Below are 20586 nucleotides of genomic sequence, written 5' to 3'. Positions count from 1 at the left end.
AGGTGGGGAGCCTGACCAGGCGGTGGTGCAGTGGATAAAACGTCAGACTGGGATGTGGAGGACCCAGGTTCAAGACCCCAAGGTCGCCTGGGGCGACCAGGCTCATCTGGTTTGAGCAAGGATCACCAGCTTGGACTCAAGGTCGCTGGCTTGAGCAAGGGGTCACTCAGTCTGCTATAGCCCACAGTCAAGGCACATACAAGAAAGTAATCAATGAACAACTAAGGTGTCACAACAAAAAACTGATGATTGATGCTTCTCAACTCTCTCCGTTCCTGTCTGTCTGTCCCTATCTATCACTCTCTCTGACTCTCTGTTTCTGTAAAAAAAAAAATAAATAAATAAATAAATAAATAAACAAAAAGAAGGTGGGGTGATATGTCAAATAAAGCTCAATAATTAAAAAAAAGAAAAGGTAGTAAAAGAGAAGAGGGGAAAAAGCAGCCAGTGGTAGAAAGAAAATAGACTGTGGTCTCTTAAAAGCCAAGTAAAAGTTATGTCAAGAAGAAGAAGTGATAAATTACGTCAAATAACACCTTGAATAAAATGAGAACAGAACATTGATCACTGGATTTAGTCTCTGGTAACCTTAAAAGAGTAAGTACAGGAGAATGAATAGGCGAGAGTGGGAGGAGAGGAACTACTACTAATAAAGACAGTCAACTCTTTTGAGAAGCTTTGCTTCTTAACAGGAGAAAAAACCTGGGCAGTAGCCGGTGGAAGAAGTTTAAGACTACAGAAATAAAAACTCTTTTATGAAATAAAAAAAAAAAAAGTTGGAGATAATAAATTATACTGGTAATGAGATCAAGCTCTGAAGTTCCTTGCTAGGGTTCAAATCCTAACTCCAGTACCTACCAGTAAGGTGGGCCTTTGGAAAATTACTTAAAATCTCTTAGCCCCAGTTCTTCTGAAAAATAAGGTTATTACCTAACATTAGCTTCAACATAGAATCAAGGATGAAATGAAAAAATGCTCATTAAGCACGGTTATGCCTGGCCCTACAGCTGATAGCAATAGCATTACTAACACTTAAGGAAAGGATGTGCACAAAGTTACAAGTATACTGTCACTTGTAATCTTTATTATATGCGGCTTAAGTGTCTGTCGCTGATAGTTTGTTGGTTGCTTGCATAACTGTACTAGCCAATGGGGTGAAGTTGCCATGGCATTCAAATAGTCCCACCTTCTGGCATGCCACCTCACAAATTGAGGTTAAAGATTGGAGCAATTATTATGCTGTTAAGAAATCTTAACACCAGAAGGTGTCTTTGCAATGGTACAAGACTAGAGGTTCTCCAATTGAAAAATAATGTCATAATAGCTAAGTCTTTGGCTCCTCTAAAGGTGAAATACATGTCATTCCAAGAATTGATTTGGCTCCATCTCAAACAGGGTTGCCGTTTCAATTGAGACGTAGACAATTTCCTGTAAAATTTGCCTTTGCTATGACCATCAATAAGTCTCAGGGCCAAACGCCTAAGCGTGTTGGCATTTTTTTACCTGAGCCTGCATTTGGACATGGTCAACTTTATGTTGCCTGTTCAAGAGTTCGTGAAAGAACGGATGTAAAATTAAAAATAATTGATGGTCCTCTGCTAGGCGAGCTTAAAAATGATGGAAAGAGCTACACAAGAAATGTTGTGTACAAAGAGATCTTTGACATGTGAATTAACATTTTATTATTTAAATCACCTTTATTTATTGAGCTAGCAGTGGCTCTTAAGAAATGTACCGCCAGTGGTTTCCTTCATCACACTCTACTTTAAGCAATTAAGCAAGTAGAAGGGGGAAACCCCATGGGGCAGTAAGCAAAGGGGCGTCCTCGCCGCCTGCCCTGGGTAATTCAGTTTGAATTAGCAAACATCTTTGCACAAATCATTTTAATTAAAATTTATAATATCTAGAACAGCGGTCATTTCGTATGACTGCTGGGCTTTCTAGTAATAAAATACTGAAATAGCCTGACCAGCCATGGTGCAGTGGATAAGAGTGTTGACCTGGGACACTGAGGCCCCAAGTTTGAAACCCCAACATCACCAGCTTGAGAGTGGGCTCACCTGACTGGAGTACAGGATCACAAGTTTAAGTGTGGGGTTGCTGGCTTGAGCATGGAATCCCTGACATCATCCCATGGTTGCTGCCTTAAGCCCAATGTTGCTGGACTGAATACGGGCTCACTGCCTCACCTAGAGCCCCCGATCAAGGCACATGTGAGAAGCAATCAATAAAAAACTAAAGTGATACAAGCTGATGCTTCTCACGTCTCAGTCTCTCTTGTTTAAAGAACAACTGAAATAACTTCAATGTCTTTTAATAGAACACTGTTAAGTGTATTGTCATCTAAATAGTTTAACCACTAAAAACAAATATATATTGTCATATATTAAAGATGATTTTATTTTAAACAAAAAGTAGGTTAAAGTAGTATGTATCATATAAAACCACTGAAATAGAACAAATACCAAATGATACAAAAAGATCTGAAGTGACAAATGCCAAAGTGTTAGTGGTGGTTGTATGTGGGTGGTAGAGATATTCATGTTCTTTTTGCTTTTCTATGTTTTCTAATTTCCTATAAGCTATAATACATATACAATAAAAAAATTTTAATTAGAAAATTTATAATGAACATCTAAGTAGTATTAAACACTTTTTAAACAAAAAAGATTATCTAAATCAACTAATTTATAAAGATCACTAGCAAAAACCCCAAAGGTACAATAAGGCCCTGGTTGGCTCAGCAGTAGAGCATTGTCCTGGTGTGCAGAAGTTCTGAGTTCAATTCCCGGTCAGGGCACACAGGAGAAGTGATCATCTGCTTCTCCACACCTCCCTTTCTCCCTTCTTTCTCTCTCTATTTCTCTATCTTCCCCTCCTGCAGCCATGGCTGGAATGATGCTAGCAAGTTAGCCCCAAGCATTGAGGATGGCTCCATGGCCTGGCCTCAATGCACTAAAATAGCTTGGTTGCCAAACAACAGAGCAACAGCCCCAGATGGGCAGAGAATCAACCTCAAATGGGGCTTGCAAGGTGAATCCTGGTCAGGGCACGTGTGGGAGTCTGTTTCTCTGCCCCCCCCCCCGGCCTCTCATTTAATTAAAAAAAAAGAGGTATGATTAAAAACTGGCAAGTGGCAAAGGTGGAAGGAAATAATAAAGAAATGGAGATAAGAATACAAACCACTTACTAGAGCAGTTCAACTACACAAATTGGCAAGGGAAAACAATTATCTTCTCAATTGGGAGAGGTCTATAGGAGGCAAGGAAGAATTATTCAAAGAGGAGGGTAAACATGAGATAGAAAAATGTGTAGATACAAGCTCTCTTATGAGTTCAAAGGGAATGAATTCTATTTCTAGGTTAGTTTTAAAGGTGAAGTAACTTTACTCTGAAGTAAAATGACTTAGGTAGAAAAACAATTATACTGTGATGAAGAGGTTGAAGTAACAAAGCTTACAATGATGTGTCATAGTCTTCTAAAAAAGTAGAATGAGAAAAGTTTTTTAAGTAAAGGAACGGGACAAGTGATCCAGGGATAAAAAAGAGTAATTGTTTAACAAAATTAGTATAAATGAAATACTTACGCAAAGGATTTTGTCCTTCACTTGCATAATATTCATACATGCCACTTTTAACCAGTGTGTCATAATGAGGTAGGAATTCAATTCGTTCTTTTGTAGCTGTTAATAATAACTGACTGACTGACTGTAACAGGTATAGAGTAACTCCATCTTTAACAGTTTCATCTGTAATCAAAAGGTATTATCTTAAGTGCAAAGATAGAATTAGAAACACATGAATTTATAATTTTAAATATGCAAATTACATCTATGAAATATCTTTAAAGATGACACAGGCAAACCCCCAAACAATGGCTCTAGCTATAAATTCAATTGTGTTTTGTTAAGAGTATCAGTTGAGGCCCTGGTCGGTTGGCTCAGCAGTAGAGCGTCGGCCTGGCATGAGGGGGACCCAGGTTCGATTTCCGGCCAGGGCACATAGGAGAAGCGCCCATTTGCTTCTCCACCCCCACCCCCTCCTTCCTCTCTGTCTCTCTCTTCCCCTCCCGCAGCCCAGTCTCCATTGGAGCAAAGATTGCACGGGTGCTGGGGATGGCTTTTTGGCCACTGCATCAGGTGCTAGAGTGGCTCTGGTCGTGGCAGAGCGATGCCTTGGAGGAGCAGAGCATCGCCCCCTGGTGGGCAGAGCGTCACCCCTGGTGGGCGTGCCGGGTGGATCCCGGTCGGGCGCATGCGGGAGTCTGTATGACTGTCTCTCCCCGTTTCCAGCTTCAGAAAAATACAGAGAAAAAAAAAAAAAGAGTATCAGTTGAACAAGCCCAAATAGTTTCACACATCTGAAACACACAATTCTCAGTAAGTTAAATTATCATGTTGATTAGAGTGGTGTCAACATGAAAGGAGAATGGTTAAATTCAAAAGAAATCAGGCAGGTCTCAGAATCCAATTGGGTAAAAGAAAATAAAAAGATAATGGAAGAATTTAAGTTGGTTAGGTGAATTAGCTTCCGGAGGACACACATGGAAGGCCTGTGGCTAGGTGTTGGGCAAAGTCTCACCTTCTGTAGCCATAAATAGTATCAACTATTTTTCTATAATCTTACTTGAAAAATATGATCTCTGCACAAACTGTGAACATAGAGACAATTTCCTCCCCCATCCCAAAAAAGTAACCAAAATAATTAATAGTTTTTAGATGCTTATCTATATAATCAAATAGTTACTGCCTTACAATGTACTAGAACATATTAAACATAAAGTATAAACTTAACATTGCTTACCAAAATTATCACAGGTAATTTCTTTCCTAGTTGTTGTTGTAATAACAAATTTTTCTTCAGGTGAAATGCCAAGTGTCTATCCAAAACAACAGAAATAAAAATCAATTAGTACAGCCTGACCAGGCAAGGGGGCGTTGGATAAAGCATCAGACTGGGACACAGAGGATTGAGGTTTGAAACCCCAAGGTCTACAGCTTGAGCGTGGGCTCATCTGGTTTGAGAACAGCTCACCAGCTTGAATCCAAGGTTGCTGGCTTGAGCAAGGGGTCACTCTCTCTGCTGTAGTCCCCGGGGTCAAAGCATATATGGGAAAGCAATCAATAAACAACTAAGGTGCCGCAATGGAAAATCGATGCTTCTCATTCCTCCCCTTCCTGTCTGTTCCTATCTGTCCCTGTCTCTCTCTCTGTCTCTCACACACACACACACACACACACACACACACAAATCAATAATTACATAAAGAAAATAAATACACCAAATTTACAAAAATATGAAAAAACTGATAGTATATTACAATCTTGTAACAATTACATTTATTTGTCTAAGCATTAATATTTTTTAATTTTTCTTTTCATAATTAAGCACATATCTTAAATTATACACATAAAAAGGTTGTTTCTCTGCTATAATATGCCACGAAGGACCACAAGTGAAATAGGAGGAACATTCTGGAAAGGTTGTAACATCTGCAGGATCCTCCAAGACCAAAGGCATTATTTCAAGTCAATATATATATATAAGTAAACTTATTAACATAACAGTTCATATATATTAAATATTTAAATATGTAAAAACAAAAAATCTTAAAAGAGAGGTTAACATTTTATCACTGAGGTAAAAAGAGCCATGCTGTGCAGGTTATCTGTATTTAAGACTCTTGCCCTGGCCAAGCATAATCAGTTAGAGCAGTGATTTTCAGCCTTTTTTATCTCATGGCACACATAAACTAATTACCAAAATCCCGCAACACATCAAAAAATATATATATTGCTGATCTGACCAAAAATAGGTATAATTTTGATTCATTCACATCAGACAGCTATTGTGTTACCTATTGTCATTTTTTTATTTGACAAACTAAGAAGTCAGTGCCCCTGACTAGTCAGGTACTGCATGTTTTAAAAAATTCTTGAGGCACACCAGTATACCTCTTGTGGCACAGTGGTTGAAAATTGCTAGGTTAGAATATCATCCCTATATGCCAAGGTTGAGGGGGTTGATCCCTGATTAGCATGTATAATAATCATACAAGCATAACTAAGTGGAACAACAAATCAATGTTTCTCTTTCTCCCCCCCTTCCTCTCTCTAAAAATATTTTTAAAAGAGCCTTTTTAATCTCTTATAACCCTTTCCAAAAGAATAACTATAAAAATTTAAGGCAAATTAAATATTCAGAAGGGGGATGCAAGAGGAGACAGAGTTAGCATCCTTAGGAACAAAAGCTTTCATAAATCAAGATGAAGATCAACAAATAGAAAAAAAGATATGAATAATTTAAAAGAAAAATACAAACAAATGAGCAATGAACACATGAAAACTAAAATTTCATGACAAACCAAAAAGTAAAAATTTGCAAAATGAGTTCATGTTTTCATTAAAATTTTACTTATCTTTAAAATTAGAAGACACAGGCTCTTTCCAAAATTAACAGAACAATGTACAAATATACAAATGACTTCTGCTTCAGGTAATGGACTAGTTAATCTAGACTGGTGTTTCCCAACGTGGGGCCCACGCCCCACAGGGGGGCAATTCGATAGTTAAGGGGGGCAATTTGAAAATGGACTCAACACGACTTTAACTCTTTCACCCCGGGCCATTTAAATGCAATGCTAGATATCTGTGCCAAATTTAACAAGAAATGCAATTCTTAAATAATTGCGGTAAATAATTATTAAGAATAATTTCGTTTGACGAGACCAAAATATCAACTGGGTGATTGGCGTCGTCAAGTAAACTTCGTCCTGGGTTCACCGCGGAGCGTGCTCCGCCGTCTGCCGCAGGGAACCCCGAACGTTTTAAAAACTCGCTAAACAATGCAGTTATTCTCACCTAATTGGCCCATCGCAACTTCTGTAGTGTTTCACATCATTCAGTTGGTGTTAATTTGAAATAAGTGTTAGTCAAAACTGTTGTAAAAGCTCCTTGACTTAATAAATATACATATATATATTGTATAGATATAATTGGTAAGTATTTGATTTTATTTTTATCAATATTAAACTATTAAGTACTTGTTGCATCGGGGCTAGAAAGCAATAATATTTTATAAATATTATTGGGGCTATAATAGTGCATGCACGACAATTTTAACTTTAGAAGCATAACTTTCCAGAAAATTTTGTCAAGTGGAAAAAATATAGATACCTTTTGATTTGTGGTGGTAGTGTAGTAAATGTGTTATATACATTTAAATAAATATGAATTTTTAGTATACGTTTACTCTATGTCACATTGAATATATTTTAACACATTTTAATATTAGTTTTTAATTGATCTTATTTTTATTTCTTATAGTCCATAGTAAAATGAGTGGTGCAAGCAAGAAAAAAACTCGTCAATATTCGGAGGAATATTTAAAATTTGGGTTCATACCCACTGTTCATGATGAGCGGATTCCTTTTTGTCTTTTATGCCAGCAATGCTTGACCAATGAATCAATGAAACGAGGTCATCTTGAGGCGCATTTGAAGGCGAAACATAGTGCTCATATTAATTCAGATTTGAGTTACTTTAAAACATTAAAGAAAAATTTTGAAAAAAGAACATTAAAGTCTCTATTTACTGCTCATACTTCAATAATCGTGTTCTTGAGGCTAGTTATCAAATTTCTTTATTCATCGCTAAAACTGGAGAAAATCACACTATAGGAGAGAATTTAATAAAACCGTCAATATCAGCATTTCTTAAAACGGTTCTTGAAAAAGATGACAAAAATGTAAAAGCTATGCCATTCAGTAACAATTCTGTTAGCAGAAGAATAGACAAAATGAGTGAGGATATTGAAAAACAACTTATTGAAAAGCTGAAAACAAGAAAATTCTCCTTGCAAATGGATGAATCAACTTTGAGAGACAGTGAGGCAGTATTGATAACTTACGTAAGATATATTGATAAAGGACATTTTGCTGAAGAAATGTTGTTCTGTAAAAGATTAGAAAGCACCACTACCTCCAAAGATATATATAATAAGCTAAAAAACTACTTAGATGTCAATGATATACCAATGAAAAATATAACATTTTGTGCTGCAGATGGTGCTCCCAATATGATGGGCAAGAAAAATGGCTGCTTAAAATTGATGAAAGATGCAAATCCAGAAATGATTCTTGTGCGTTGTGTTATTCATAGGGAAAACTTGGTAGCTAAAAACATCTCGCCTGTTCTGAATGAAGTATTACATACAGTAATAAAGTGTGTTAATGCTATTAAAGCTAGTGCCAAATGTGAGCGTCTTTTCAAGCTATTTTGTGAAGAACAAAATGAAGACCATGTGAGACTTTTACTTCATACTGAAGTAAGATGGCTATCTAAAGGAAACTGTTTGAAAAGATTTATGGAACTGTTTAATACTCTTAGTGATTTTTTAAGCGACAAACCTGAAATGACGTATCTGTTAACAATAGATGGTAAAGCATTTGTGAGTTATTTAGCCGATATCTTTGAAAAACTAAATATATTAAATAAGCAACTTCAAGGAACAAATAAAACTCTTGTCAATGCAAAAGCAAAGATATTTGGTTTCATTACCAATATTGAGTTATGTCAGAAACATATTAACAACAAAAACTTTAAACAGTTTCATTGGCTCCAAAAATGTGAAGTAACTGATACTGCTTTACTTGTTATTGTCAATCATTTGAATATTCTATCAGCTGATTTAAAAGAAAGATTTTCTGATTTAAAACAAATTGATTTCCCAACATGGATGATGCAGCCAATGTTAGTGGATTTGTCTGATATATCAAATATGCAGTATCAAGAAGAACTCGCAGAATTGCAAAATGATGAGTCAGTTAAAGCTTTATTTAATATCAAAGGAGCAATGGCATGGATTTGTGAGGAAACAGAAATCAAATACCCAAATTCAACCAAATGTGCAAGAAAACTATTGCTACCGTTTCCATCTTCATTTTTAGCTAATGTGGATTTAGTGATGTAAATGATTTACTGGTAAAAAAAAGAAATCGGCTGGATATAACACAACGTGGAGACTTGAGACTAAAGATAACCAAATTGGAACCTAATATAAAATCTCTGTGCAGCAAGCATCAAGCACAAGGATCACACTAAATTAATAAATTAATATAGAAAAATCTGTATTAAAATTATTTGGAATTTAAATTTCTGTTTTTCATTATATGTTTTGAAATTTCACTTACTGTGTTTTGTTAACAATTTCATAGTGCTTTCTTCCTAGAACCTATCATTTATGTTTATTAAGTGAACAAATCAATTTTTTAATGTTAAAAATTATGTATGTTACACAGCGGGGGACATAAAAATTTTAGAAAGGTTAAGGTGGGGCATGGCACAAAAAAGGTTGGGAAACACTGATCTAGACCAACCACACTACAGAAGAACACTAAAAAAAAAATCTAGACTACTGATGCTGAATTCTTCAAAAACCCATAGTAACTACTGAAATTAAGGCACTAACTCCTTATTCTGAACTGACATTAAAAGAAAAGCAGCATTTATCCTGCTTTCTTATACCAACTGTATATCAAGGTAACCAAATAGGTCTAGTTGATGAGACAAAGTCGTTCTTTAAAGCAGTGGTTTTCAACTTTTTTACATTTGGGGACCAGTGACTTAGCCAGCCAGAAACGAAAACATGCAAGGAATAGTTTTATCATTCTTAACAGTGCAACACACGGTACAAGCTGGTAATTGATTTCCAAACTCCCTATGTACAACACACTGAATACTACCTTAGTTTGCCTGAATGCTTTTTATCTATTGCTCATGATTATTGGGGACCGAAAAGCCAACAGGGTTTTTGTGGTTTAGATTTTTGGGGGACAGAGGTGTGAGGAACTGGTTGTAAGCTGACAGTCCAACCCCCCACCTCACTTGCCTGATTAAGTTAAAAGGCTAAGCCCTTCTCCTCACCTCCATGTTAGCTGATACTCATGCTACCCCTCATGTTCCACAGAAAGACTGGAGGCAAGTTTCTTCTATCCTGCTTTGTGTAAAGTAGTTAAGTATGGTGGGGGGTTTCTGCACTTGGTAAAATTCTTGGGTTGCCTTGGAGAAACATGATCAGAGATCTCATTGATTTACTAATGGTCCACTTTGCCCTATAAATAAAGCAAGATGCGGTTTATGAGCATGCTCTGTTTCTGCTATCAGCTTTGCAGAGCCCTCCCGAACCTATTCTTTAATTCTTTAAGCATATTTTCTTAATTCCGCGCCATTCCCACCCAGGACCTGGAATTACTAGTCACGCTGCTTTGCAACACGTGTAAATACTCTGCATGATGCAAAAGGTTGTGTGAACAAGCTTACAAGTTCCAAAGATATCTAAGACAATCTCAATAGTATTTTCATTGATGATACAGGCTGATAAGTGGCAATCACCCTGAGCTTAAGTGAAGTCAACTATGATCATCGATCATCAGGTCTATAATCTTCATACAACACCAGGATGGTTAACTCTTTCATGGACTGACATGAAATTTCTGGTGGACTGCTGGTTGAAAAACACCGCTTTTAAGAATGACAGCTAATAAATACAGGAAGAATGGCAATCATAATATCACCATCAATGGATGAATCATCAGATCAAAACTTTATTATGGAGGGATTCAGCTGAAACCACCTGAATCCCACTAATTCAATTTTAGCATAGCTAAGAGTAGGTGGACTATACATACATTATGTGCCTCCTGATGTGATGTAATATGAAGTCAGAACCACCTATGAAGAATTCTTTACTTCCCCACCCCAAATAAGTTAAACCTAAATCTTGATTACAGCCTTTAAAAAAACTTCTAGTTTATAGGATATATGAAGATAGGACAAGCTAAATTACACCATAAAAGAGCACAGACAAATGTAGAATGAGAATTAAAGAACACCTACTTGAAATCTTCAACAGATCAATGTCAGGAAAATCTAAAAAGAGTTTTGGTCAAATGTTCTAAAATTTAGAAGATTCACAAACATAAAAAACCCAGTTCAATATGAGAACCCTTATTGGGTTCCTGAATTAAACAAGCCAATTATAAAAAGATATTTTGGCCCTGGCCGGTTGGCTCAGTGGTAGAGTGTTGGCCTGGCGTGCAGGAGTCCCGGGTTCGATTCCCGGCCAGGGCACACAGGAGAAGCGCCCATCTGCTTCTCCACCCCTCCCTCTCTCCTTCCTCTCTGGCTCTCTCTTCCCCTCCCGCATTGGAGCAAAGATGGCCCGGGCGCTGGGGATGGCTCCTCAGGCGCTAGAGTGGCTCTGGTTGCAACAGAGCGACGCCCCAGGTGGGCAGAGCATTGCCCCCTGGTGGGCGTGGCAGGTGGATCCCGGTCGGGCGCATGCGGGAGTCTGTCTGACTGCCTCCCTGTTTCCAGCTTCAGAAAAATACAAAAAAAAAAAAAGATATTTTTGAGACAAGATAAACTGAAATATGGACTGGGCTATTAGATAATATTAAAAATGTTAATTTTGATGCTGTGACAATAAAAATGCACGCTGAAGTATATAGAAGTGAACTAATACCTGGAATGTGATAAAAAGAAAAAGACAAAAATTATGCTAGTGTGGTTAAAACGTGGTAATTGTTTAATCTGAGTGATGAGTACATTTGGGTTCATTAAACTATTATTTCTATACATGTTTGAAGCTTTTTATAAGAAAATTTTCTATTTAAAATACATTACAATTGGCCTGTGGAATAGAATAGAGAAGCCTGAACTGAACCCCACACACTGTGTATGCATGGGGAGCTTAGGAAACAGGAAAGATGACATTACAAATTACTGTAGTGTGGAAAAAATAAACTATTCAATAAATGATACTGAGACTAGTTAACTTCATTGTAATAGGTTAAAAAAAAACCATCTCGCAATACACAAAAATATTCCAAGAGAATTAAAGCAGCTGAAAATTAATCCAAAATGATTGAGGAAAAACATGGGAATAATTTCGAGGAAAAAAGGATTTCTGATAATATGCAAAAAGTGAAAGCCAAAAAGGAAAAGAAAACATGAAAATATGCTCATCCTCACTAGTTAGCAGAGAAATGAAGACAGTTTATCATCCACATGAGGCTGTCAAAATTTTTCAGTCCGGATAATAAATATAGGCCTCCGCTTAGGGAAATTGGACCACACATACACATTGCTGAAAGGACTGAAAATTAGCGCAACCATATTAAGAGCAATTTGGTATAATTTAGTAAAATTAAAGATACTCACATCCTATGCAATTTTACCCTAGAGAAATGAAGCTATGGACCTTAACTGAGGGGGGAAAGATTCTATTTGTTTAACAGAAATAAAAATTGTCTTTACAGATTTTTATTAGTTTCTGTGTAATCTCTTTTATTTAGTTCATTACTTTATTTCTACAATGTTCCAACTGTTACATCGTGTTTTTATGCATCCTATAGAACAAACTTTGTTTTTATAATTACTGAAAAACTATGCCAAACTGCATTTTTAAGATCTATGTGCCAAACTGCCTTTTTAAGATCTACGTAATACACCTAAAAAGTTTATATCTAATTATTCCATACAATCTCTCCTTAATTCTATTATTCAATTAAGATATATAAGCTATCTTCTTGTATGCTATTCCTGTAATTCTGCACAAAAATTATTTCTTGAATTCATAATTTTCTTATTTTATAGCTGATATTTGACAAACATAAATTAAATATTTTTATATTATACTTTTATTTGAGATATCATACCCTTCTTTCTCTATATTTTTGGTCTAAAACCTATCTTATTAGACATAAACTAGTTTTCATTTATATAAGTATTTCTACTAATTTGGCCTTGATTACAAATATACTTTCTCTGTCTTTCTGTGTCTAAAAATAGGGTAACATTCTAGTTGGGTTAGACTACTGGTTAGGGTTTTTCATTTTTGTAAAAGCACTTTAATCTCTCCTTTTTCTGGGTTGTTAAAGTATATTGATCTGCCTTTAATTATACAGTAGTAACAAGTAACTGTCCACCATGTATTTAGGTCAGCTTCAAACTATCTGCTGCCTAACTTCTCTCCAAAGCCAATTTTAAGAAATATTTATGAAGAGCTAATTGATAGTTCATACAATCTTCAAATACTTTAAATTTCATCCACGAATTAGGTCAATCAGAAACTATATACTTCAATGCATTGCTCTGAAACTGCCAACTATCCTTTAATGATTTGTGCTTTGGCCTTGTATTCAATGGCTCTACCCTGAATCACCCAGCCCAAGAATACTCATATTGATCTTGAGTGAGAAATTTCTACAAAAATTTAGGCGATAACTGGTTAAAGCAGCTTGTACTATCCTAAACAACACACACTGTACCTTACATTAAAGGACAATGTAAGAAGCAACCTTTCCTACCTGTAAGGACGAGATCCATTTTATCACGCTGGATTTGTGAGAAATCTAGGGAGAAATTCTGCTCAAATCAAAGCTTTGCTACCCTAGCAGTGGAAATGATTTTTAAATGGATATTATGAATTTTCTATCAATTATCTTTCCTTCTTTGTTTTGATGGCTAAGACACTCAAAGTTGATTTCATGGCTCAGCATTGGTGTAAAGGTATATTATTAAATGAACACCCATTTATTAACTCTCCACTGTTACTATTCTATTCTTTCCTACACCTGTCCTTTACTATTTTGCTTTTCATCTTTTGGAATTTTTAACATAATGTACCCTATGTACCAATTTTTTGAAGGAATTAAGAGGTTGATTCATTAACTAAACAGCTATAAACTATTATATCTGCTAACCTCAAGGAGCATACAATATTTTTTAAAAGTATGATAGTATATAACAAGTGCGATAGCAGGGAAACAAGGTATAGCAGAACCATACAAAGGAAAAAGTAGGCACTCAAAACTGGAGTTGAAGAAGAGCGTTTACATACATAGGATTTAATGCCTGGACATAGTTAAGAACTAGCTAAATGAGTCATTTTCTATCATTTTCTAATCTTTGATTCTGCAAGGCCACAAGAGCTTAGGAGAGTTAATAGCTCCTTATCACTGGTCCAAAGGCTTTTTACAGATCTACCCTCTCCTCTTCCTTCCTCTTGATTGTTCCCTTTTTCCACAAGGTAAGTTTTCCCCAAATAACAGTTTAGGATCTGCCTGACCAGGCAGTGGTGCAGTGGATAGAGCATCGGACTGGGATGCAGAGGGCCCAGGTTTGAGACCCCGAGGTTGCCAGCTTGAGCGCGGGCTCATTTGGTTTGAGCAAACCTCACCAGCTTGGACCCAGGGTCGCTGGCTCGAGCAAGGGGTTACTCGGTCTGCTGAGGACCCACGGTCAAGGCACATATGAGAAAGCAATCAATGAACAACTAAGGTGTCGCAACAAAAAACTGGTGATTGATGCTTCTCATCTCTCTCTGTTCCTGTCTGTCTGTCCCTATCGATCCCTTTCTCTCTCTTTCTGTCGCTGAAAAAAAAAAAAACAGTTTAGGATCCATAATACTTTCTAGCACAACAAACATTAATGGTTTAAGGTTTTTTTGGGGTTTTGTTTAATTTAGTGAGAGGAGGGGAGGTAGGAACAGACTCCCACATATAACCATACTAGGATCCACCTGGCAAGCCCACTAGGGGGCGATGCTCTGCCCATCTAGGGCCCTTGCTCCGTTTGCAACCGGAAACATTTTTTAGCGCCTAAGGCGGAGGCCATGGAGCCATCCTCAGCTCCCAGGGCCAATTCACTCTACCAGAGTCTTGGCTGCAGGAGGGGAGGAGAACAGAGAGAAAGAGAGAGAGAAGCAAGAGGGGAAGGGGTGGAGAAGGAGAAGGGTGCTTCTTCTTTGTGCCCTGACCTGGAATCAAACTCAGGAATTGAACCCTAGGGCATCCACACGCCCGGCGGACGCTCTACCACTGAGCAATGGTTTAAGTTTTAATGAAAAACACAAATTTAGTACACTATATTGCCTCCTCCCTAACAAGGAAAAGAAAGGCTTCAGTAGGTAGTGTGGCCATTGTGGCGTGTTAAACAAACAAAAACCACAAGCTTTAGAATCAAACATACCTAGATTATAATCCCAGTTTCACTGCTTATTAACTGTACAACCTTGGGCTTTCATTCAGTAACTTAACTCAGTTTGGGGTCCTTTTGGGGGGGGGTATATAATGGAGACAACATTGTAAGATTAGTTGGTATAATCTGATGATGCTTTAAAAAGTAAATTCCAAAAAAGTTTTAACAAAAAGAAGTTAGGCATCTCTTTTGCTCTTACTGGCTTTTCCCTCTCACTGCTAATCAAAACTAACCTTCATCTGTTCTAGCAAGAAAAAGTGGGAAGAAAATAAAGAAATAGTAAAAAACAAAAAATAATAACCTTTTCCCTTGATTATCAGTTTAAACTGTTTAAGAAATGTAATCAATATGTTTCTTCTCTATAACAATGAACTTCATTTGCAGCAGAGTGGTGTAACAGAAAAGAACATGGATTCTGGGTTTGAATCCTAATATGACTGTACTATCTGTCTGACTTAAATTTAGTCACCATCTCCAAAAGTAAGTTTCTGCTTCTGTAATAAGAGGTTAATAATACTGTGCCTATGTAACAGTTACACTTCTTACGGGGAGAATTTAATTCTAGAGGAAAAGTAAAGTAGTACTTCCTATATGAAAAGCAACTTAAAAATATGAATCAAGAACTTTAACTTAGCCCTGGCAGGTTCTCTTAGTTGCTTAATACTCCAAGGTTGAGTGCTGGATACCTGGTTAGGGCCCATACATGAGTCAATCAATGAATGCCTAAATAAGTGGAACAAAAAAATCAATGTTTCTCTCTAAAATCAACTAATTAAAAAAATTTAAAAACTTTAACTTATATAATTTTATTAATCAATGTCACCCCAATAAATTCAATTTAAAAAACCAAAACTTTAAAAATGTTCCTGTTTTGGCCCTGGCCGGTTGGCTCAGCAGTAGAGCGTCAGCCTGGCGTGCGGGGGACCCGGGTTCAATTCCCAGCCAGGGCACATAGGAGAAATGCCCATTTGCTTCTCCACCCCCCACTTCCTCTCGGTCTCTCTCTTCCCCTCCTGCAGCCAAGGCTCCATTGGAGCAAAGATGGCCGGGGCGCTGGGGATGGCTCCTTGGCCTCTGCCCCAGGCGCTAGAGTGGCTCTGGTCGCGGCAGAGCATCGCCCCCTGGTGGGCAGAGCATTGCCCCCTGGTGGGCGTGCCGGGTCGGGCGCATGCGGGAGTCTATCTGACTCTCTCTCCGTTTCCAGCTTCAGAAAAATACAAAAAAAAAAAAAGTTCCTGTTTCACCTCTAAGAGTCTAGACCAGTGATTTTCAACTTAAAGTGCCACAAAAAATTTTAAAACATGCAATATCTATGTAGTCAGATGCACTGACCTCTTTTCCCTTAGACTGTCAAATAAAAAAATAACAGCCAACACGACAATAGCTGTCCAGTGTGAATGAATCAAAATTATACCTGTTTTTTTTGGGTCAGATTGGCAAAAAGTATAATTTTTGGTGTGCTGCAGAATTTTAGTAATTAGTTCATTTGTGCCATGAAATAAAAAATGTTGAAAATCGCTATTCTTAACTAAAGAAAAATACAGATATGAAAGACTGTATTCAGAGATGTTTATCATGACATTACTTAAAACTGAAAGTAATGTAAATGTCGACCAAAAGAGATTTGGTTACGTAAACAGTGGTACTAAACAAACCATTTCAAACTGGGAAGACTTTCATTAAAATATAAAAAATACTGACAATATTAATTGAAAACACAAACATGCATTACAGTTATTAAAAAATGAGGGTGGTGAGCATGTTATGCATTATACAGACAATGCATTACAGAATTGTACACTTGAAACTTATATAATGTTATTATCCAATGTCACCCCAATAAATTTAACAATATTTTAATGGGAGGGTAAAAATACAAAGAAATAACCCCAAATGCTAACAGTGGTTATAAATTTTACAGTACGTAAAGGTTTACTTTTTCCCTGTGGTTCCATATTTTCTTCATTGTGCTGATATTTTTACAAAATAATAAACATAAAGCTTCCTTTTTGTGAGATGGTTTTAAATACAAAACACTCATAAAAAAATAAACATTCTTTCACTTACTCTTGAAACACATGCGAGTCTGCTATATCAAGGCACAAAATGAACTTCCAAGTTCATACATTTTTGTCGTCAAACATTCATTGTAATTTGGGCGTTTATTATGAGCCAGGCACAATTCTAGACACTGGGAATATAGCTGTGAACAAATCAAAGTCTTTGCGCTCATTGTTGTTTGCTTGATTTCAATCATTTCAGCACAATACAGAGTTCGGACTCTAAAACAGTCCTAAATCATCAGTCCATTCAAATTAAAACACTTCCACACAAACTTCTGTTTTCCTTCGTGGCTAAGAGTCCTTCATAGCCTACCAGGTTCCTCATGTGGTGAACTCAGGGCATGACAATAACCCTTCTTTAAAGCTCGGACAGCACCATCACCATGTCTATAAAACACTTCACAGCTCCAAGTTGTTTTTCTCACACGGTCATTAATTTTTACAGCAAACTAATGTATCTTTTTCTTTGGGGTTCTGTAGCTACCCATGGACACTCTCTTAGTTCTGGAACTCCCTAAGACTAGGGTTCAGAAACTCAGAAACAAACCTCCACCTGCGAGGCTGCCCCGGCCCAGTGCCCCCACGATGGCAGGACCTGCCCGCGCGGGCCTGAAAACGTTCCTGCAGGGCCACGGGGCAGAGATTTAATGAACCCGACGTGTAAATCGACTCCAAGAATTTCACGACTTCAAACCATCGCACACTCCTAACAACCATCCGGTGTAACTCTGTCCTCTTCTTTAAAAAATTAAAGCTCCACACGAAACAGACAAAGTGGAATACTAAGGTCACCACGGGCCAACTGAACCCGAGGTCTTAAACCCTGAGCATCGAGATCCCCGGTAAATGCCGGGGCAGCGGGAGGCCCACGAAGGGGCTCTGCGCTCCGAGGCCCGGGCTAGGGCCGCCCAAGGCTTCCTGCCGCCCGGCCACAGAGATCGCGGGCACCGGGAGAGAGAAGCCGAAGCCGCAGGACCAGGGCCAGGTGACAGGTTTATTGCCCTCGGCGAGAAACTTGGGTTTCTAGTCACCCTCCCATCCCAAACTCTCCCAGCGCATCCCTCCTTCGCCCCGTCGCGTACCTGACACACGGAGGCGCGAAACCCCGCGTAGTCGCAGCGCTCCCCGACCTGCAACACTCGCTCGCTGAGCTCCGAGTCTTTCCCGCGCCGGTCGAACAGGTACACCGTCCCGCAGCCTTCACCCCCGCCGCCCTCTCCATTCCGCACCGAGGGCCCGCCGCCGCCCGCCGCTGCCATATTGGTGGAAAGAAGAAAAAGCCAGCCGCGCCGGCGCGGCCGCGCTCAGGGCCCAAATACAGGCTCCGCGCCGCGCCGCGCCTTCGGCTCCAGTTACTCGGACGGCGCGAGGCCTCAACCCCGGCGAGCCGCAGCTCCTCCCTCCGCGGCGGCGGCCGAACAGCCGCAAGAGCGAGATTCACCCGGGAACCGATTCAAACAAGCTCCTGCACGTACACCACGTCACTTCCGCGGCCAGCCGCTCTGGGGCGGAGGGGACGCGCGGCGCGCTCTTCGTAGGTCCCGGACCCACGCCCGCGGCTGCCCACGCGAGCCTCGCGGCGCGAATGGAAAGCCAGCGGCCGCCCAGGCCTGTGGCGCAGAAGGAAGAAGGGCTGCCGGCGATCCAGAGGGGGCGGGGCGAATCCGGCATGCCACGCGGCCGGGGGCGGGGCTTCCGCTCCGAGGCCCGCCCCTCTCGCCCTCGCGAAGTCTGAGGGAAGCGCGGGTCCTTCGCGGGAGCTTGAGCATTGGGGGGGCGACACTTTGCTGAACCTGTCCCGGTAGCGGCGGGAGGAGGCTTACGGGTGACTATTTTCTCACGGTGGAGAGGGTTCCGGTATCACCCCGCCTCGCTGTGAACCCGACCGAGCCTGCCCGGCTTCGAGCCCCCACTGCTCAGGCTGTCCCCTACGCTGGTCGCGTTAACGCATCAGCGGTAATCAATCAGGCCTGAAGGCCTCACTGGGTGGGACTTACCCCGCCACGAGCACGTGAATCCCCGCGGAAAGAAAACACATGCCTAGAGACCTTGTCTGTCTCATTTCCTAATGATTCGGAGTGGGTTCCAGTGTGAGCCACCTAGAAAAAGCTGGTGGTCCCTGAGAACGTCCGAACCAAGGCTCTGTGGCCAGCGCCGCCTCCTTCAGGTGGCCTAGAGGTCCGGAACAGGGACAGCGTTCAGGTTGCTGGAGTTATCTCCGCAACTGAATCCTCCTATTACACACCTCCCCTCCACCGCCGCTGTCTAATTGCTGAAAGTCGTGAATGAGAGAACACCTATGCTGAAGAGGCATTGGAATTAAATTAGGCAACATTCACAAAATGCTTAACTTATAATACGCTTTCCGTAAAAGCCTTTGTGTTTCATTAAATACCCTCAGTGTGAGCATGTAGTGCCCTAACTCAAAAACAAACAATACTGTCGTTGAAATTGCAGGTTTAGTCATTTATTCCGCAATTCTTAAAAACACTTAATGAATATTTTGTACTTGAGAAGAACATGTATATTCACTAAGCCCAAGGAGTAGCAGTTGGGAGATTTTTCAATTCTCCAAATCAAACTTTTGGATAGTATTTCTTTTTCTGTTTTACTAGGTTTGCCAAAATCTTCATGGTTAATTATATGGATAGACTCATATCGGTAGTGTATGCTAGAAATCTAGATTTGCTTGTTCATATCAAAATGTTCCAGAATATTGGGGTGAGAGTGTGTGTTTCACTAGACAGAAAAAATTACAGAACATACAGGTTGAACAAAAGTGGGAAGCCACGAATTGGAGGGAACATAAATAATAGGACTGGAAGTGGGAAGGATGGAGCAGCAGATGGTGGAAGATAAAACTGGGAAGAGTCAAGTTGTGACCAAATGCCATTTGTGTTCCAGAAGACGTTGTGGGAAGCAGAGATCGAAGTAACCTTCAACTCCTAGGGGATTTGACATCTATGTTTTACCTTTCAAATGCACGTGAATTTTTCATTCTATTCTATCATGTAATGGTGTTTGATTTAAATAACCCAGGAAGAATACAAATTGTTTTTCTAAATCTTATTTTATGGGTAAAGTGAATTGTCCATTTTATTAAATTGGGACTATGATCAGAAGTTTACCATCAAGGCAGCATCTCGTTCCTCTGTAATACCAAATTACACAAAGACGAATACAAACATTGTTCTTGTCTTAAGAAGAAATTTAACTTGCCTGACCAGGTGGTGGCGTAATGGTTAGAGTATGGGAGTGGAACGCAGAGGACCCAGGTTGGAAACCTCGAGGTTGCTGGCTTGAGCGCAGGCTCACCAACTTGAGAGCAGGGTCGCTGGCTTGAGCATGGAATCATGCCATGAGACTAAATTAGGCAGCAGCATGACCCCATGGTCACTGGCTGGAGCCCAAAGGACACTGGCTTGAAGCCCAAGGTTGCTGGCTTGAGTAAGGGGTCACTTTCTCTGCTGTAGCCCCTTGATA

General features: G+C 39.4%; 1 protein-coding gene across 1 annotated transcript in view; it reads right to left on the bottom strand.

The window, feature by feature from the left end:
• Positions 1 to 18700, bottom strand: part of SMCHD1 (structural maintenance of chromosomes flexible hinge domain containing 1) — a 176891-nt gene extending 158191 nt beyond the window's left edge. Inside the window, exons 1-3 of the mRNA XM_066246162.1 lie at positions 18186 to 18700; positions 4803 to 4878; positions 3587 to 3748 (exon numbers count right to left, since the gene is read on the bottom strand). Coding sequence (XP_066102259.1) covers positions 3587 to 3748; positions 4803 to 4878; positions 18186 to 18362 — 415 coding nt within the window. The 5' untranslated portion in view covers positions 18363 to 18700. The remainder of the gene's footprint in view (positions 1 to 3586; positions 3749 to 4802; positions 4879 to 18185) is intronic.
• Between the last annotated feature and the right edge of the window lie 1886 nt (positions 18701 to 20586).

This window comes from Saccopteryx bilineata, chromosome 11, assembly GCF_036850765.1.
Source record: "Saccopteryx bilineata isolate mSacBil1 chromosome 11, mSacBil1_pri_phased_curated, whole genome shotgun sequence".
In the NCBI taxonomy this organism is placed as follows: Eukaryota; Metazoa; Chordata; class Mammalia; order Chiroptera; family Emballonuridae; genus Saccopteryx; species Saccopteryx bilineata.
This window is presented reverse-complemented; position numbering and strand designations above follow the sequence as displayed.